Genomic DNA, 20,480 nt, shown 5'->3' on the forward strand with positions numbered 1-20,480 from the left:
GGAAGCAGGATGCTAATTACGGTAACTGCTGGCAAACCATCAGCTTTCACAGGTAAGGCTTGTTAGCATTCACTGTGTCTCAAACAAGCCCTGTCAAAGCTCCTAAGGTGATTCTGCAGGCACTGCTCCCCCAGCCAGCACCCAAGCCACACATTCTGCCAGCTGCGTTAGTGCACACTGGTCTTCGAAACACAGCTCAGGCCAAGCTGGTGCTGCTCTGGCCTGGCCCCTGTGCTCTGCATCCATTCTTGCTCACACCTGAGTGGCAGAAAGGGCAGTTTTCCAAAATTCAGACCTATCTGTCACAACACTGCATCACTCCCCTCATCCAGCAAAAAGGAGCCCCTGCTTAGACAGTTGCATTTGAGCTTGACACGTTTGTGCCTGGTTGAGCTGGAATATACTGATGTACAAAAGAACAACAGCAGCAGCTTCCCCATGCAGGATCCCCACCATGACCTCTGCTGCCATGCATTAGCATTACACATCGAGTACAACCCTCCCTGGGTGCCCTCCTGGGAAAAGCACTTCAGAACAATTTCTTCTCTCAAAACAAACTCAAGCCCCATTAAATCAGCTGGTGCAATATGATGTGCTCTCATCTGATCTCACCTTCAAATCAAAACCTTGGCATGTTCCAAGAAACCAGAAACAAGCCCCTTAAGTGCAAATCAAGATGCCAAGAGAATTGATCATGCCCACTAGCTAGCCCCAGAGAAATAACCACTTCTCCCAAAAGGTGTTCAGGGACTTGATGCTTTCCAACCCAAGCCTCTGTGTCTCTTCACACACCTCACAGATGGAGAAGGCACTATCTAAAGAGAGGCCTCTTTCCAGGGATGCCACCACAGCTGAGTGGACCAGGAGCAAGCAGCTGTGCCTGGAAATTCCCTGTATGCTATTACACATGGTCCCTATGTTTTATTGGGGTTATATGCACTTCTCACACAAGAATGAGTAGCTAATGAGCTTCTGCATAAATCTGATATTATGGCCTAGGAATAAAGGTTGCCACAAGGACACACAGTGCTTGAGATGGATTGTATTCTCAGGCAGTCCCTCAAAGCAGCACAAGGGAGCCTAGATTAGGGCAACAAGCAAAACGGTTTGTATTTTAATTATTTTAAGGGCCTTTTCATTTCAGTGCTGCTACTGATAGCAACGGAGCTAGAAACAGCAGATTCTCTTCCTGAGAACAGGTCATGGAGATTTGAAAGCTGTAAGGTCCACAAAGGAGTCGTAAAGGCTGAAGCAGGGAGGATACATCTGTGAATATTAAGTGATGCTCAAGGAGTTTATAACTCCATTGGCCTTTCTGTTAATGAAGTCTGAGGAGATACAAGAACAAAAGGAAGAGGTGCATCTTGAGAAGATTTCTGTGCTTATTTCCATTGAGCCAGCACATCTACAGCCCTGGAGACACATTCAGTCTCAGAGGACACATTCATCCCAGAGGACAGAGTACAAGCTTCCCTCATGACAGCTTCGCTGCACCTTATCCCTGACATGCATCCCTCATTTCCCTGCATGCAAACAGAGTTCAGCTTGTGCAGCACAGCAGCCCTCTGCCAGCCAAGGAAAGGCTAAAAGAAGTTATGTCCACACTGGAGAGCTGTCCTGTCTAAGTGGGACCAAGACAGAAAATGAGAGGACATTAGGTTGCCCCTGGATTTGCTTGCAGAGAAGAAAACCCTGCCCTGGCTGGCACCCTGCCCTCCCTGCATCCCAGTGACCCACTTGCCTGAGAAATCTCATCTCTTCATCCTTCTTCTCATCCTCGCTGATGATCTTCGAGGTGGTGACGCTCACTTCAACTCCATCCACCACAAACTTGCGGGTGCGCTTTAACGTCTTCTTGTGCATCTGGGAATCCTGAGTTCAGCAGGGGAGGAGAAGAACAGACTATGCAGCAGCCCCCTGGCTGGAAGCTTCAGAGCAATTTTGATGCCATTGTTAATGAACATAAGTAGGGAAACCACATCGAGCAAAAATCATCAGCAGATTTGGAGCTGCCCTTCAAACCATGCAGCCTTGCTATGATGCCACAGCACAGTGTGATTTCTACCCTGCGGAAACCTGACCTGGAGAAGAGGCAACCCACAACGTGAAGACCCTTCCTCACCATGCCCAACTAAAGCAAAGCCTGATAGGGAACACTAGGACCTCCCCTTAATTGCAGTGCCAAAGAATCCACACAGCAGGAAGTTTGCAATGGTTCCTTTAAAGGCTCCTGAGCCTTCTGACTCACAGGTACCCCAACATCCTCGCAGATGTGAGGCAGGCAAGGTCCTCACATCAGGCTGTGCTTGCAGATGGAGCCAGGAAAACAAGCCAGCCCTGCCCAAAGGCTCAGCACTTGTGTCCCTCTGGTCCTCATTACAATACTCCACTAATCACAACCAGCTCTGAGCCCCTCACCATGACCTCCACAAAGCACAGCCCAGGCTCATTTTCATTAGCATTGGCAGGGACAAGTGCCAGGAGCACCCGTCCCCTGCCAGCAGTGCCAGGGCAGGTCAGCATCCCTCTGCAGGGTCAGCAGCCCAAGGCTGGCTGAAAGACTGTGACCAGGGACTCAGTTTCTTTGGCAAAAAAAATAAGGATATGAATGACTTGAATCATGCAGCCCTACAGGGAAAGCACAATGGTGCAATGAGCAAAGGCTCTCTGAAGTCCTCTTGCTCTTGCAGTGATGGCCATTAGAGATACAGAAAATGTCAGAAGAGCTTCATGTGAGCCTGCAAGGTCAAGAGCAAGCCCTTGGAGAGTTTGCTGCAACACAGGAGTCAGACAAGCTCTGAGGGCACACAGCTTGCCCACTGTGTAACAACAGACCACTATAGCAGTGGTTCAACCAACAGAGAAATTGGTGCAGAAAGGTTTGCATGAGACCAGCCTAGGTCACAAAGCTCTTACTGCTCCAAACTAAATTAAAACTGCTAGCTAAAACTCCTGCATTGTCCAAATGAGAAAATGCCAACATTGAGCTGTCTGTGCCAGCCTCTGTGCCATTAACACCCTCACTCACTACCTGAGCCCAGCGACCTGGGGCTGCTGCAGCTGGGCAGCAGCAGTCCCCAGGATCTTCCCCACTGTTCTCCCTCTGCCTTAGTCACGGAGCTACTCAAACATAGATATTAAAACAGAATTATTCCTTTTCTTCTGGTCTTTTCTGTTACCCCTCGGTAGCAGGCCAGCCTCCTCTCCTGAGCACAAGAAAATGTATTTTCAAACATTCCTGTACAGTAAATTGCTCTCCAGAGAAGAATCTGACAAACTGTGGTCATATGGGATGCTGATTTTGAGTGTCCGCACTTCATAGCACACATCCCAGCGTGTCTCCTCCAGCTCCCAAGGGTTTCAGCCAAAGCTGTGAACTCCCAGGACCCACGCAGGTCAGACCTCAGAAAGTCAAGCTAGATACTCAAAAGAAGGTGTTCCTCCCAGAAACAGTTGTATTTGAGAAAGTTTGGGTTACCTTTTCAAAACCCTATCCATCTCCTTCTGCCTATGTCTGACCATTTTTTTCCTGCCAGTTGCAGCCTCTCAAACTCACCTGTAGATTTCTCATTCCTAATCTTACTGAAAAAGAGAAAAAAAGGCCGGGGTACTTTTCACCAGAGCTTTTTTATTTATTTTTTTTTTTTCCCCTGGACTAAACTATAAGCAACTGGAAAAAGAGTCTGGTAATAAAAGGGTCACCTTAACTTTGCAGTTTAGCCTGTGATAAAATGCAGTGTTAATGTTTACAGCCAGAAATGGTTTAACTCTTTGCTGCCCCTTCTCTTGCTGCAACCCACCTGGCACCCTGTGCACAAAACCCAGCAGCACCAGGAACATGAGCAAGGGCAGAGCAGGGGAGTTTAACTCCATGAAGCTAAGGCTGGGCAAGCAGCCTGGCTGAGGAGGGAGCAGCACAGCTCGGTACCCCCCATGCACTCACAGCTCATTGTGCAAAGCAGAGGCTTCAGCAGAGCATCTTTCCCAGGGCCCTCCAGCAGCATTGCTCCTGCAGAACAGCTCTGCTCGAACGCCTTGCTTGGAGAGATGACATTTACTCTGTTCTGAGCAACACCTCTGGCTGGGGCAACTCAAACGGTGACCTAACATGACCATCTCTTTGAGACTCACTCCCTTGTATAATCCAAGAATTCCTTTCCCTTTCTAGGGGAGCAACTGGGGAGAACAATTACACGTGTGGCATCATATTCATCTTTGGCTGGCCTCAAGGAGACCAGGTATCATGGGAAAGGCAGTGAGGAGGGCTAAATTGCTACGCAAGAGCATCACACTTCCCTCCTTAAGGATCCACATTAATTGCAGGCTCCTGCAGGGGATGCTGGCTCTCATGCTCACAGCAGGGAGCATGAAGGAGGGGAGGAAAGTTTTGCCAAGAATGGTTTTCCCAGCACGTTTCTGTGCCGGGAAGCTATCACTCATGCAGGCAATTGGATAAAGATCTTGTGCAACACATCACTTTGCCCCCTCAAGTCACACACATTTCTTCTTCTGAAGCTCAGCAAATACCATTCCAGTTATTTTGCCTCTTCCTCCAAGCCATGCTGACCTGGCGGGCTCTGGCTCACAAGCATTCCCAGCCTCCAAAAAGCTTTAGCAAAAGCCAAGAAGCCTGGGAAGTCTTCATGCAAGTTACTGCTGACACAAACCAGGCCAGATGTATGGCAGGTTGGAAAAATTAAGAGAGGCATTAGCCCAAATAAGCTTTCTCCTGGGGCTAGGTGTTCTAAGAAAGAGCAACAGAGCTATGGGCAATGGACAGTTTAGGAAATCACATTTTGGATTTCATGCTTGTCCTTGCTCTGACTGTGCATAACTGCACAAGGCAGGTGAGTGGCACGGTTACTTCACATTTCTCAAGAACCCAAAATAGCTACAAAACATAAGACCTTCCATTAGATTCCAGTGGTCCGAGACAGCAGAGGACACATGTACCTGCAGCAGCTCCACCAAAAGCTTCTCCTTCACTTGAGAACATACCACGTGCCCATGGCACAGTTTAACCCAGCAGTATGCGCTGTGCCAGCTGGAGCCCAGCTGGGACAGGCATCCCATAGACAGGGAAAACAAACCATCAAAGGCTTTCCCTAGGGATGGGCTTCCTCCCTCCTTGCTGCCCCTGTGTTTATCTGCAGAGCTCCAAGCCTGGACACTCATACTGCAAAGCACAGTATCCAGCCTTTCCAGCCATCACATCAAATAGCACCAGGGTGGCACATAGGTGGTCTTTAGCATCGTGCTAAAGCAAGATTCCCAGACCTTCTGTCCTCTCCTATTTTACCTGCTCCCCACTTTCAAGCACAGGGCAGACCAGGGGCAACTCGCTTTCTCCTCCTGTCATCAAAGATCAACCCCATGCAAAGTACAGCATGTTGCTTTCTCAGGAAGGAGTTTTAGGTGCTATGCCTGAAGTGTGCATGTGCTCAGCCTCTCAAGGAAAGGATCTGAATTTCAGTTCTGAATTTCAGGACTTGGCTAAAGAGGGAACCTCAGCACTTTCTAACAGGGTGTTGCTGCTCTTCCTTCTCCACACCCTCTGCCCACCACTCACCTTTAGGGAGATGGAGCCACTTTCCCTGTTGAGGGACAGGTCAGCCGACAGGGAGATGGTGAGGTCCATGCTTTCAGAGGCTGAAGTGCTGCCAGAATCCGAATCCCCTTTGCACCGGCTGCCAGGGAACGGAGCTGTGGAATCCAAGCTCCCATTGGCAAGCTTCTCCTCCATGAAGTTCTCCAGGTGGCTGCTCTCCGGTCGCTCCACAATGCTCTTCTGCTCCTTGCTGCCTGGTCCAGACTGCTTCTCCCCTTCCATTGAGTCACTCAGCCGTCCAGGCTGCAAGATGATGTCTGGCTTGCCCTGGGTGGCCGAGGTGGCAGAGCTGGCAAGGGCTTTTGTGGAGTGGTTGCTCTCCAGCTTGTCATTGTCACTGCTTATCCTTTCACGTGAGACTTTATCACTATGTCCATCTGCGATCTCCTTGTCCGTCCCCACAGGCCCGTTCACTGCCTTGGGCAAGGGAGAGTCTGGAGGCTTCTCCCCATCAAAACTCAGCTGACTTGCCTCAGAGGGGTCCCGCTTGTGCTTACCAGGGGGCTGGAAAGACAGCAAAGTGAAGGCATTGGGTTTTGCACCACTGCTTTAACACAGCTGCAAGAGCTGCAAGCCCCCAAGCTTCAGAGCAAAGTCACCCACAGCTAAAAAGTTATTGGGAGGAAATTTTCCCTTCCAGGACATATGCCCTGGGATTATCTTTCACCAGGTTTGTGGTCCCAAGGACTGTGAACACTGGCTGGAAGGAAACAGCACAGCGGGGAAGCTCCAGAACCTGCAACTTCTTAAGAGGCAGCCTGGAAGTTTGCTTATCAAACACTTTTTCCCATAGCTAACTCCACCACGGATTAATCACTGTCCTTTGCCACAGATGAAGGAGGTCAAAGCATGGTCCCCAGCAAAGCTGACCAGGCAGCGGCCAAGAAACAGCCCCTCCTTGGCCAAGCAACTGTTCCCACCTCCACCTGATGGGGCCCAGAATAGCTGTAAACCAGCTTTTTGGAGCCTGGAAAAGTTGCTGGGCTCTTTCCCCCACCACAGCCACACTGGCAGACTTGCCAGCATGGGGCCCAGAGCGCTCACCGAGGCAGACTCCAATGAGTCATCTTCTTCTGCTTCATCCCGACTGTCCTCAATCTCTTCCATCACCTCAGCCTTGGCCTCGGCCACCAGCTCACGCAAGGCCCGGTTGCTGGTCACCTTGCTGACGAAGGGATGCTGAAAAGCCAAGTACAACGCACATGTGTGAGGTGGCCATAAAACAGACTTTGTGAGCTTGCAGCCAAGTGAGCACACAGGGACAGTGATGGCAAGGACCACTTCTTGCTTAAAACAACTGCAGAGACCTAAAGACATAATTCTTGCCAGTGTCACCACGCTTAACCCCCAGATGAATCAACAGATACATGCTGCATGCATGAGGCAGAACAAGAATGCACACGATACCGAGGCTAAGCACCAGCTCTGCACACAGATGCTCAAAGCGTGGTGCTTGGCAAAGCTGCTTTATGTCAATGTCCCCCAAACAAAAGCACCAGCTGCATTTAAACAAGGGGCTTTTGCTGCAGAGGAGACATCTCCTCTCTCCGCAGGCAGGCTGACCTCCAGGGTGCAGGTCCAAGCCCAGACTGTCACCAGGAGCAGGGCAAGAGCCAGTCTGCAGGGACCCTGGGGGCAAACAGAGCATGGGGGACAGGTTTGATTGAAATTGGGCTCAAATTGCTCAGCATGCACAGCAGGGTGTTTGTGTTGAGCTTCAGCAAAAGGGGAGTCCCTTGGGTTTGTAGGGACTGTTGTATGCTTCCTCCTGCCAACTGCAGTCACTGGGGAAAAGCATCTTCCAGATTTTTGCTATTGTTTTGGAAGCAGACAGGAGGAAAGGAGTTGAATTTAAATCTGGGATAACCAGGTATAATCCAAACTGGCTGCCACATGGGTATTTTCAGGCAATGGGACCCACTTCTATTCCAGCTTTTGTCCATAGGGGCTCTGCAGTTTGCTCCAAATGGAAAAACACTGTTCTTTTTTGGAGCATTTTAGTGGATGAAAAGTACTATGAAGTTTCTAACCAAGACAAAAAATAATCTGAAACCAGTCTGGGGCCATCAACACTTTTGTGGGGTGTTTAACTTTCCTCAAGGAGAATCAGGCTGTACAGACAGGGGTAGTTTGGACACTCACAGGACACCACGCACAGACCCAGCCCAGACGCTGGTGCTGGTCCCTACCTCCAGCAGCTGGGCAGCACTTGGCCGGGTCTCCGGGTTCTTGTCCAGCGCCTTCTTCAGGAAGTCTCTGAACTCCAGGGACCTAAAAACATAGTAATTGTCAAAAAGTTCAGAAGAAGGAAAGGCCCTGAACACCACAGGGGTCTGCTTGATCCCTTTGCATATTGTGTCCCAGTTTGCAACTGGCCAGAATCATCATTTCACTCCCAGTGTGGGAGACCCTGCGCTCAGCTATTCTGATTATTTGTAGGAGAACCAGCAGCGTGGTCAAGTGAGGGACTAGATTTTGCCTTACCTGCTATGGCAACAGCCAGAGGGGCTGAGCACTGGGCACTGTGCCCCAGGGCCAAGACAGAGTTAGGAGAGGACACCAGCAGTTATCCTCCAAAGGGAGTTCCTGGATAGACCTGCTTGGACAAGGATGCTCCAGGATCCATCCCCACAGCCGCAAGTGTGAAAGGATGGCTGCGAAGGACGAGGAACCCCATAGGAGGGCACCCTCAGCCTGCAAAGCACAGCTCTGAGATACCGAACATGTCCCTGATCTTCTGAGCTGCCTGCTCCTGCTGGGTTTTGGCGTGGGATCCTGCCTGTTACCTGAACTGCTGTAACAACACTTGTGACTCCAGTGCTCTCTCAGTAATTTGCTGCTGGCTATCATGCAGTGGGTTTTATCATTATTAAAGAAAAATCTGCTTGTATTTTTTAAATGAAGAAGAGACTTTCCAGACTCCAGGAAAGAAATTCTAGAGCTCTCGGCCATCTCCAGGTTTAGAGGAAAATCTGCCTTTCATACAAAACCAGGATGTTTTGAAAGCAGCCAAGAGATCACCCTCACTTCAGCAGGGCTGTGGGTGGGCAGCAGCTCCCCCTGTGCTGCCTGCACATCATCACAGTGTCAGCACAGTCATGGCACAGAGCTCGATTCCTACACTGGGTTCTCAAATTAAACAATACTGCTAGAAAAGATTGGTTTTTTCTCTCTTGAAACACTGTGTAAGTTGGGAAGTGCGTACTCTGCTGCCCAAACCCCCTCACCATTTGGAAGGGCAGCTGAGCGTGGGGGGGTCGGACTTGGCAATCTTCAGCAGGACTCTCATGGGGTTGAGCTCATGATGGGGCGGCTCGATCTGGGCCATTTCAATCAGTGTGATTCCCAGGGACCAGATGTCTGCCTTGTAGTCATACGGAGTGTCCTTCATGGTCTCGCACATCACCACCTCCGGGGCCATCCTGCAATGGGCAGAGCAAGGAGCAGGGATGGGGAGGGATGACACCACTGACACTTAATGTGAGGCTTGCCGCAGCAATTAAATGCTTGAAAGAATTCACGGCATTCCATAAAAAACAGCCTTTTCTCCTAGCTCTGGGTTTCGGAAGCAGCAGCATCTTCTCTAAGGGGTCCAACTCCCTCCCCTCTTCTGCAGGCCAACTGAGACAGCCCGTAGAAACCCCCAGGCCATTGACATCTGGCACGGATGTTGCTTCAGAAATAAATTAATCCTTGCTGATGCTGTTCCTTCAGCAAGTCGGCTGATTTAGAGATTGCATTTCTGAAGCAAGGAGTTGTTCCCATGTGCTTGGAGCTGCTTCAAAGCCCCCTCCAGCCCCGGGGGCCAGGGAGCGGGAAGCACACACATGCAAGCACATGTGTGTCCTTCACTCCTCCAAGCCTGGAGCACGGTGGCCCCTTGGTAGCTCAGGGCACCGTGACACTGGGCAATGCTCCCGCACCACCGAGGCTGCTCACTGCTCCCTTCAGCAAGGGAAACCCTTACACACGTGGACACTGGCCAAGACTCCTTGTTAAAATCCTCCCATCCATGCTTGGTAAGGCACTATGGTCCAACACATCCCAAAGGCCCTCCGCTCCCTGTTTCTGAGCAAGCCTGATTTTCAGAAGAGTGAAGCTCCCCACGAACACAGGGTTTCTTAGCGAGCAGGTCACTCACCAGTAAGGGGTGCCAATGAAGGAGTCTCGCTTCTGCAAGGTTTTCATGTTTCTGGCAGACACTCCAAAGTCAGCTGCAAAGAGCAGTAACATTAGATGCTGCAAGAACACTGAAAGACCCTTCTAAATTAGCACACTTGGCTGAAATGCAGGTTTAAAAGCAAATACACATTTAAAGCAAGAACATGATACAACGTGCTGTTTCCTCTAAATAGAGCATCAGAAATTAAATTTGCTTTTGAATACATAAGCACCAGGGACTTTCCCCCTCCCATGTACTATAAGACAGGGGCATAACAAGTTGCCCCTACTGTAACCCAAACCCTACACATCTAGAGGGAAGTTGAGATCTTTTCCACAAACAAACAAAAGCAGAGCTATGGCAGATTACTTTCAGGACTGCTCTTTCATGGCAAAAAGTCTCATTTTACAACAGAAAAACCAAAGTGCTGCCACATTCTTTCTTATCCCTTCAGCCCTGTTCGCAGCAGCCACTGCGTGATGCCTTTCAATGAGTCTGTCCCTTCTATAGAGAGCTTCTGAAGCCAACCTGACCTAAATCAAACTGGTAAGACCTGCAAAGGGTACCAAGCCCACTTCACGTTAGTTTGCTCTCCAAGATGGTCCTGATGACCCCTGGACGAGCTGTTAACCATCTGCATCCTGGGTTTAGGAACGTTTCTATCTTCCCAGGCTGACTCCATCAGCACCCATAGACACATCCCAAGAGCACCTCACAGCTACCAGCACCCCTCATCAGAGTCCAGAAGGAGATCTGCACCTTTCTGACCAGTCCCTACAGTCAAAGCTACCTTCTCATCCCCCAGCAGGTAGCTGGATGTCAGTTTAACTCAAGTTGCTTGGCAAAGCAACCCTTTGGCAAAACTCCCCCTGTCACCACCAGACCTGCTCTGGAGATAAGACGAATTCTTCCAGCTCCCAGCCCTGCCAACTGGCACCCTGCACAGGATGCTCAGCAGGCCAAAAAGCATAAAAGTTGAGTTCAAAGAGGGATTAAACAAATTCACGAAAGGAACGTCCGTGAAGGGCATGAGCAGAGCTGTGGCTCGGGGAGGCTTGGTACCTGACTACGGGCTAACGCACAGCACACAGCTCAGTATCAGACTGAGCCTCCCACCTTCTGCCTGAGCTCAGCAGCCGCAGCCAAGTAGCTGATGCCCTGTAGGCAAGGCGGAAGGCAGAGAGCATCCCTCAATTCCCCCATGCTTCGGTATAGCTGAACACTACCATCCAGCTCCCAGCAGCACATGGCTGTCATTAACATAGCGTGAAATGGTCCCAAGCAGCTCTCCTATTGAGTTCGCTAAGCAAGTGCTTGCTGTGCTCCTGTGCTGGGCAGCTCACCGAGCTTGATGTCCCCATCCTGGGTGAGGAGCACGTTGCCTGCCTTCAGGTCACGGTGAATGATCTTCTTGCTGTGGAGGTAATGGAGAGCTTCCAACATCTGGCGGCAAATCACTTGAATCTGAGGTTCGGTCAGGCCCCGGTCCAGCTCTGCGGGGAGGAGAGAGCTGTTAAACAGGGCAGGGATTGGAGCGATGCTCCACACGAGCAGCAGGAAGGCACTTGCTACCCAGCAGACCATTTAAAAACCACTGTCCATGTGTCAAAGTCACGGGAGACCAATGCAAATCAGCTTGTTAAGGTAATCTATTCCCTAAGCCAGCACTCAGCGCAATGCCTGCCTGATTGGAGCTGCTGGTTTACAGCTCCCTCCCAGGGATGCTTGGCTGAGACGTCTGGCCCAGGAATAGCGGATAAGGGGGATGAAAGGGGGAGGCAGGCATGCCTGTGATGGGGGTCTGAACTGCAAGTTCCCTGCTTTAAAGAATTTCCTAAAGGAGGCACAAGTTTTAAGGCTGAATCAAAGAGACAAATTTGTGTCTGTACTTCTGGAAACAAAGTGAGGTCTTTGGAAGTATCAGAGCTGAAAGGGAATAACCTCTGGGGAGATGCAGCTCTGTCCCAGGGGCTCCAGGCAGGAGCTGGAGGATGTCAGAGCACCACATTCACCACGTGGATGGGATGTCACTGCCCTTGAGGTCCATAACTGCCCTGGCACAGAGGGGTTGTGGTACCAGCCAGGGCTGTTTTGGGGAACACCCGCACACTCCCAGTCCCAGCGGCTCTATGTGGAAGGGAGGAGTTAAAAATGGGAAGATTCCTGGAATTTCTGCAAACTGCAGTTTATTCGGACGCTCTGCTGCTTCACCAGATGACCGATACCATACGGAGAAGTCAGCAAGAAGATCCTGGGAGATTCATCACGACAGATTAAACATCTCAGCCCTGTTGCTCTTCCCAGGAAGCTGTGGGAACACGATCCCAAGACCCAGTGCCTCAGATAAATATTTAAAGCCATTTTTCCCCTCCAGCCAGACTCTCCCTTCTCTCCATGCCTTGTGATGTGCTGATGCCAGAAGCATTTAAATCACAAAAGGACATCAAAGTAGCTCAAGAAACACTCCAGGGCTGCCACACCTTCCACACCAGGTACGAAAATAGGCAAACTCATGGGAGAGAAATGGTAGCTGGAGAAGCTGGGGCACCCACATCTGCCATCTGTCCATAGGATGCACCTGAAAGCATGCCAGAAGGTTGTAAATGCCTTGAGGGCATTGCCCTGAGCACAGAAAGGAGCCCAGCACCGCACACTGCACTCACCCAACATAGTGGCATCCACTGCCCCGCCTGGGCAGAACTCAATCATGATCTGGGGAAACAAAGAGAGAGGAGTTAAAGTCAGGTCCACATCTCACTGAGCAAAGCCCACTGGCTACGGAAGAGGAGACAAAAACATTGGGTTTTGCTTCCCCACATGGCAAAGCTGTCCTTTTGCCACACATGGGGATGCAGAAGCTTCTGCGCTCCACAGGACACATCCTCCCAGGCATCCCCAGCACCAACAATCACCCAACCCCTGGGGCAGGACCCAGCACATCACCCTCAGCAGCCATCTCAGAGGGGCAGAACTGTCCCCATCGCTGTGACACCCCCAGCATCGTGCCTGGCCCCCTACCTGGACACCCACCCCGAGCAGACAGCTTCAGCTCCGGCTTCCTCGCTGTTTACATCTCTTCCCATTGCATTTTGGAGCGAGGGCTGCTCCAGAGAGCAGCCTTGCCAACAGGATGAAATAGCTGTCATAGCTGCAAGCTGACGTGGCCGTGAGAAATCAGGCAGGGTTTTCTTTGGCAAATAAAACATGTGGAGGGATGGCAAGCCTTAATTTATTTATTTTTTTTTTTGCCCCCATTGCTCTGTAGTTCATTGCTCTCTTGTTTTTGAGCTATTTGAGGAGAAACTATGTCAATAAAGAGGTTGGGTACATTCACCAGATTGATGCTGTTTCTCTCCCAGGGATGTGCAGAATCCTGCCAGTCCTGCCTTGTCCCTGCTGTTCCCCCACTGGTCCTCTCCCCTCTCCACAAACTCAGCCAGAGCACAGGTTGGGGCTCAGTGCCAGCCACAGCTCCCCACTACCCTTAGGGCAGGCTGCTCAGATGAACAGATTAACACCTCAAGCAGCCATGGGTTATAAGGGAGATGTTTCACCTCCCCGACAAGCTCTTCTCCTTGTCGAGGCGACACAGGACAACATACCAGAGAGGTGAAATGCCAGAGTTTATTTTGAGGACAACGACTGAACAAACCAAAGGCAGCATTTACCAGCACAGCTTTCTAAGCCCTTCAAGTGAAGGTCACGTGCAGCGCTAAGCACTGGACCAGGAGCCAAGGGGAGAAAGTTCAAGCTCACTCTTTCCCATGGTGTAATCCTACAACTCCAGGCAAACCACATCCCACCCTTTGGTTCTGCAGTTCCTACACATGGACAAGAGAAACGCTACTATCAACTTGGACGACAGTGGAAGACACAACTGCTTTGTTTTGGTGGAGAAGGAGGAGGAGGATCAGGCAGAATTGCTCTAAAAGAATTGTCCCAGGAACAAGAATCAGAGGGGAGACAATGCTGAGAAAAGAAACCCAGCCAGGCTGGGCAGCATGACACTGGCACTGTTGGAGGAAGTGGAGAAGAACAAATCAGAGGCCAGGGCTGGGGAAGCATTTGAAGCAGGCAGATGGAGAGAAGCAACTGGGAAGACATTTGAACCATTTGCAAACCAGGACAACAAATCTGCACCGACTGTGGCTTGCTGTGGCTGCAGAAAAACAGTGCAGACCTATCCCACGTGTCTGACTGTCACACCTCTGCACTGCTCTGGCTGGCAGAAACCTGCCCTACAAATGATCCTATCTCATCACTGAATCCAAGGGTTATTTCACCTCACATGAGCAATCCTTGCCTGCTCCTGCCGATCCAGGCACCTCAGGAACTCACCTGCCCAAAGAAGTGAGTCTCCAGGTTCAAGCAACAACCAGTTGGTAGAGAATGCCTGAGGAGAAGCTTGGCAGTGCTACCAGGCTCAGCTCTTAAATTTAAACAGACCCAAAACGTCAAAAAAACCCATCTCGAATCATCTGCTAAAGTGGCCTTTGCTGCCAGGGTGATTCGGGTGCTTTCATTGCTAATGCTCAGCTTTACAGCCTCTGCCTCTCTGTCCCCCCCCCAGCTAAACAAAGCCCCCTGGCATCTCACACAGCTCCCCTTACACAGCCTCCAGACTGAGAACCGTGATTTTCATTTTGAGGGGTGAGACACACACAGGGCAGCCAGCTGGGTGACAGCCACAGCCACCCGGGAGCCTCCACGGGCACATGCTGTGCCAAGGTCTCCTACCAGGGGCATGGCTGGCACAGCCAAAATGTGCTCTGGTCAGACACACTGAGCTTTTAAAGGCGGAAGGACCCAGCACAACACACCCGACTCTGGATCCGTGTGGGATGTGTTTTGTCTCACAAAGTTTCATTTGGGTTTGCAGTCTAACAATGAGAAAATTAGGGAAATCAGTCCATCTGAACCATCATGAACGTGTATGTTTATGCAGGCACAGCAGGCTGCAAGCCAGGCACTGGGAATATGGAAAACTTAAAAATATGCATTTTCAAAAAGGGCAGAGATGCCAAAGAATAATTACGGGTGCGGCCAGATTGCCTGAGCATCCAAAAACCTAATGGGCTCGTTTCAGCCCAGAAAACCTGATCTAAACAAATGCAACTGGCAATCCCATAGCTCATACACCACACACACACTTCCTTCCAGGAGCAATGCCTGCCTGAAAAGTGTTTTACCACTGGAGCAGGTAGGAAGGCGGCAGCAGCAGCACATGGTTTGTGTGTGAGCTGGGGGATGCAGGAAGCTCATGGAGAGCAGAGGCTGTGCAGCGGGTCTGACACCCTGGGGTGGGCAGCCTGCCACTCTGGCCATGATGAGAACTGAGCTGGAAGGATCCTAGAAGAGAGCTGCTGAACAAGAGCCTGTGCGTCTGTGCAGTCAGGACTGTTTCCATGAGCTTTGATATATGGGCTGACTACTAGTGTCCCCAAGCCACAGCTGGAGCAGTAACTGCTCTGGCGAGAGAGTCAATCTCAGCCTTGTGCTTCGCCTCTCTACACTGCACTGGGCTGCTGCCCATTCTGTGCTCTGCTGTCCCCAGCAATCCCCCTGCGACCTGCAAGACCTGGGACCCAGCACAGGGCTAGCTGAGCCACAGCAGCACCATAAAACAGAGGTTTCACACACCCTGTCCCTAAAAAGCTCCTGCAGCCTTATGAACCAGGATAGGAGACCCAGGGGGGTTCTGCCCCACTGCTGACAGCCTGAAAATGCCTCCTTCATGCTAATTATAGCCAGGGAGAGCACCTACACCTCCTCCTCCTTCCACTCAGGGTCCAGGCAAGGGGGGTCTGAGCACACTGCAAGGTCTGCAGTGAGCAGCCTGGAACAGGGCTGGAGCAAACATCCTGTTTATAATGATTTCCTCTGCACAAGAAATCCAGGGACTTCCTTGCTGCAGGCTGCCCAGCCCCTCTGCTGCGCTGGGCTGCTGGGGGGACACACAGCAGCAACAGGAGTTCTCCCTCCTGCTGCCACCTCAAAGCTATCATAAACCCCTGGGATTATGCACTATTGGCATTCTAGTTTTCAAAGTCCACGGGCAGTTGCAACTGCACCTCGCAGGCACATGCAAAATTCATCACTAGCTCCCGTCACTAAGCTGTGTGAGCAACATGACCTTCCATCACTGCCAGAGCCCCATGGTCTCGGCTCCAACATCATGGCCAAGAAACCCAGCCAGTGTGCTGGGCTCATTCACAGCTCCACAGGGATGCACGAGTTGCATGCACAGGAACAGATTTGGGCAGCTGTTTATAGACAGAGAAAGGAACTCACTCTGACTACCTCTCAAAACCTTTGCACCACAGTGTGAGGATTGTGATATATATCTATATTGATATATATATAATGTATATATTGATTTTTTTTTTTTAAAGGACCCTTTCCTTCTATACCTTTAGTGAAACAGCTGAATAAAGAGGCCTGCATGCAGAAGCTACATAATCTTTCCTTTCCAAGAAACTTTTACATGGATAAAATGAAACGCATGCTTAAATCTGAAAGCAATAGTCCACTCAAGTTAAAGAGCTTTGCTGGTGACCTTGATTTTTCCCAGTGGCTCATCCTAATCCTGCCTTTAGGCACAGCAGGATCTGGAAGCATTTTGTAGCCAAAGTGGAAGCAGGGCATGCAAAGGGGGCTGGGGCCCTTTTCTGAGCTGCTCAAGTAATAAGTGACTGCCTGGGAGGAAAGGAAGCAGGGTCCAGTGAGCCTGGGGTTGCCCTGGAGAATAAATATACATACATATTTATGAAACGGCTATGGCTTAAATGAAGTGCTTTTAAAGATGCAGGTCTTCCAGTTGTACCTGAGCAAGGGGGCACCACGTGTTATGAAACTTTGCATGACTTTGCAGCTCAGGACAGCAGGTTGGACACTGTGCCAGGAGAAACCCCCCAGCACCTTACACCAGGTGAAGGCTAGAGGACACCAACCCTGAAAACAAACCTAGGATAGGTTAGAGCCCAGAGCAGTTTCTGGGTTTGACACACCAGAAGCAGCATCTCTTGCCCAGGTACCAAAGTCCTCCAGGGTAGGACTGAGAGCCTGCTCCTCGCTCCTGCCACCCTGGGCAGGACCAGTCCTGCCTTCTGGGTGTGTTTGAACTCCTAGAACTTTCCACACTAAAAAAAAAAGGAATAAACAAATAGTAATAAAAAAAGGCAGCTTATCTTGAAAGGTATTTTTACCAAGCACTGCACAGTTGCCAAGGGTGGAACAGCTGATGTCCCTGAACTGAGGTTTGCAATTGAAGCCCAATTAAGAGGAGAGGACCCACCCTTGGCCAGCTCTTACTCATCCGACTGGCATGTCGGAGGGCAGAGGCCCACGAACTGTTCCCTCTGCCTCTTCTAGTCAAAAAAGGAGAGGAGGGGAGAAGAGGAAAAGCTGGGGGCAGCTCATCTCAGCACCGGTGGCCCTGGGCAACCAGGCATTTCCCACAAGCACAGCAGGCTGTGCAGGGAGGCCACCAGGTCCCATAGGATAGAGGAGCCCTTGGCTGGCAGCCCAGTTGCTCCCAGGTCACTGGAAGTGACGGGTGCCTGCAGGCTTTTCCTGTGGCTGCTGCTTTTGCAGTTGCACACTGAATAGTCCAATTGCTTTGGAGGCATAGCAATTGGATGCACACATGGATGCACACCATGCTTAGCACTGTAATCACCCAGCAATCTCCCTTCTCACCGAGCATCAGGGCCAGCGGGCACAGGAGGCTGCCTGTGTCCCCAGGATCTGCCTGCTGCCAGATCCACCCTCCCTGGCCCAGAACCTGCTTCAAAACTGAAGTACTTCACCAATTTCCTCTCCTAATCTGCAGCAGAGGGTTTCATTTTGCTGCTTTAAGCAGCTGCCTGCTGCCAGGGAGAAAGTAACCGGCAGCATCCTGCTGTGGTGACAGCCTCCATCACCCACATGTAGCCTCGTGGCCGTGTGATGTTCACGGGACAACTTAGAGGCGTCCTTGTCACCCACAGCCGGAAGCACCCTGCAGCACAGCCACAAGCTCTCCTGCCTTGTATCAGCATGGAGAGACTGGGGAGATAAGTAAATGTGGTGAAGTAAACTGTGCTCCATTTAGAGTAGCTGGTGAAGAGAAACGCTCTCCAGGTTGCCTCCTTGCCACCCTCACAACAAGTGCCAGTGCAGGAGAACTAGAAGACCCTGCTTATGGTGGGTTGCGGGTGGAAAGGGGGAGAGAAACCCCCTTTAGATGAACTTTACAAAGCTGCTTTTTAGGCTACAGTGATAGAACAGGCCCTGCTTTTTTGTAGGGGGATTGCCCAAAGGGGGAAGTCCAGGTCCTCCTCCCACCACAGCAAAACCGGTGCTGGGAGGTGAGAAGGCAGCTGAGGCATCACTCCGAGGCAGCACCACCTCGGGTGCAAACCACAAGGCATGTACCGCTGCCGGCGTTTCAACAGACAGCCACATTGAGTAATAGCTACTGCCATTGCAGCTGCAGAGCCCTTCCCCTCTCCCTGCCAGCCTCACCAGTGGGGCGCAGGCAGGTCAGTCCCTCCGGCAGAGCCACATAGGGACAGCTCGACAATCTCCCTGCACTGTAGCCACCGAGGGCAAAGGCTTCGGCCATGAAGCCCAGAATCACCCTTCCACGGTCAGAAACGGACCCAGCACAGAAAACACACAGGCAGGGTCCTGGGCACTGGTGGCACATGAGACCTTGCATCCCCTCCCCGGTGCCATGGGAAGAGCCCCCCTTGGGATCAGCACCCTGTGTGTGCTGCCCCAACCCACCCAAAACATTTCCTCATTTCCTGGTTTCATAGGGGTCAGAGCCTCCTTTCCCAAGGCAGGACCGGGGTTCCCGGAGGCCCCTCACAAAGCCCACACCATGGCATCTGTAGCATAGGATGATTCTCCTGGCATCACAGGTGATGGTGGAAAGACAGGAGGAAACTGTCTAGACCTTTCCATCTGTGACAGGGTACAGAGGAGTCATAGCAAGGCAGGTCTCTCCTCCTGGCATTTAGATCATACACTGTGAGACAGGCTCCTTTCTGAGCCCTGCAGGAGCAGTGGGAAGCTGAGAGCCCAGACAGTCTCTGGGGCTTTTGGTCTCAACTCAGAGGCAGAGGAAACAGAGCAGGTCCAGGAAAGAATCTTCCTACAGCCCTCAGACCTGGTTCTAAAACAGGAGGAAAGTTTCCTGCCCCATTACTTGCAATGGGTGTTCATTAGCTACTGAACACCAGCTTTCCCATCCTGTTCTTCAGTATCAAAGCCACCCAGCAGCTTGCTGGTGTCCATCCCACACTGCTGCTTTAGCACCCTAATACACATGCCATGGAAAATACAGGACTGACAACAGCCAGCTCTGTTGTCAAACTCTGCATGTTACTGCAGCACCGAGAGGACTTGGATAAGGTCAGCAGCATCTGTAGCAGGGGCTGAGATCTACAAAACACCCTTAGTGGGGGCACCGCTGGTCCAGCAACACTGGCTGCAGCAAAGATGAAGTGTTGCACAAAGAACACAGATGGCCATTTGCCCAAAAGCACCCAGGCAGATGGTGGATCTAGATCTCAAGCTCCACTCCGAGACCACTCTGTGCCAGAGGCACACAAACAAAGCCCAGTCCCACATGCATGGCAGCCACCTGGGATGCAGACAGCAACCTCCATGTGTACCCCGAGATATCAGCACTGCCTCCACAGCCCAGTTATGGCTGGACACATGGGGAGACCCCATAAAAAGCTTGTATACTGCCCCACTATCTGTCAGGGCTTCCGCCTGCACCAAACACCCAAACACTGGGTGAAGAGCCACCCCCACTTGGTTCCATCCTCTGTCCCTTCAAGCCCATCATGTCCCTCGAGCTGGTGGGCTGAGCCCATCCTCATGGCTCCAGCAAAATCTCTGAACACATTTCTACCTCCCAGGACTGAGAAAGGGGCTTCAGCTTCTGAGTGACACAAACCCCAGAGGACAGAGCTGTTCCTCGCTGGTGGGAAGAACACAGGGATATATTTAGGCACAGAAACCGCATTTAGTCACGGTCAAGGGGCATGTCCTTTACTCCATCTGCTTGACATTTGAACCCAAGTTCTGGTGGTTAATGGTGAAGCTATGCTGTCCGGCTGGCTGCAAGAAGAAATAAGCAATACCAATCAGCACTCTCAGGAGAAGCTCCCCTCTGTCACCCATAGCACAGTGGCGTGCAGGACCACACAGTCTGGTTTTAGGGAGCACCACCTTGGAATCAAGGGCTGTTGATTTTGCTTGCAAGCATGTTGAGTCCCCCCGTTATCTTGGCCAGCGTGCCCTGCTCCGACTGAAGTCCAAGGAGCAAGTTTACATTACGGTGCAGAGGGAGGAGGTGGATCGCATTCCTACACCTACGTAACTTGGCACTTTCCCCACCACCCTCCTGCCCAATGCTTTTCACCCAACACATGCAAACAGGCTGTAAGAAAAGGGGGAACCGATTACGCCAGTGTTGCTCATAGGCCAAATGGTGACTCAAAGCAAGGCTGAGCTGCTCTAGTGATTTGCTGGGGGCTGAAGACAGGGCAAGACACTACAGCAGCCTGCTACACACCGAGAACACACACCACGCTTCCCAACCTCACTTCTAGAGCCCCATGAGGCCACCAAAGCAAGAGGGGACAAGCACCCAAGAACCACTTGCACCTGCAAAAGCCACCAGCTCCATGCTCCCCTCTACTGCAGCAGCCC

At 51.3% G+C, this 20,480-nt stretch overlaps 1 protein-coding gene across 1 annotated transcript in view; it reads right to left on the reverse strand.

The window, feature by feature from the left end:
• STK10 (serine/threonine kinase 10) overlaps positions 1-20,480 on the reverse strand; it is a 47,524-nt gene that overhangs the window by 7,355 nt on the left and 19,689 nt on the right. The window contains exons 3-10 of the mRNA XM_030504541.1: positions 12,434-12,482; positions 11,114-11,263; positions 9,750-9,822; positions 8,836-9,030; positions 7,798-7,879; positions 6,653-6,787; positions 5,570-6,112; positions 1,742-1,872 (exon numbers count right to left, since the gene is read on the reverse strand). Of these exons, the coding sequence (XP_030360401.1) occupies positions 1,742-1,872; positions 5,570-6,112; positions 6,653-6,787; positions 7,798-7,879; positions 8,836-9,030; positions 9,750-9,822; positions 11,114-11,263; positions 12,434-12,482 (1,358 nt within the window). The remainder of the gene's footprint in view (positions 1-1,741; positions 1,873-5,569; positions 6,113-6,652; positions 6,788-7,797; positions 7,880-8,835; positions 9,031-9,749; positions 9,823-11,113; positions 11,264-12,433; positions 12,483-20,480) is intronic.

The sequence above is a fragment of the Strigops habroptila genome, chromosome 12, assembly GCF_004027225.2.
Source record: "Strigops habroptila isolate Jane chromosome 12, bStrHab1.2.pri, whole genome shotgun sequence".
In the NCBI taxonomy this organism is placed as follows: Eukaryota; Metazoa; Chordata; class Aves; order Psittaciformes; family Psittacidae; genus Strigops; species Strigops habroptila.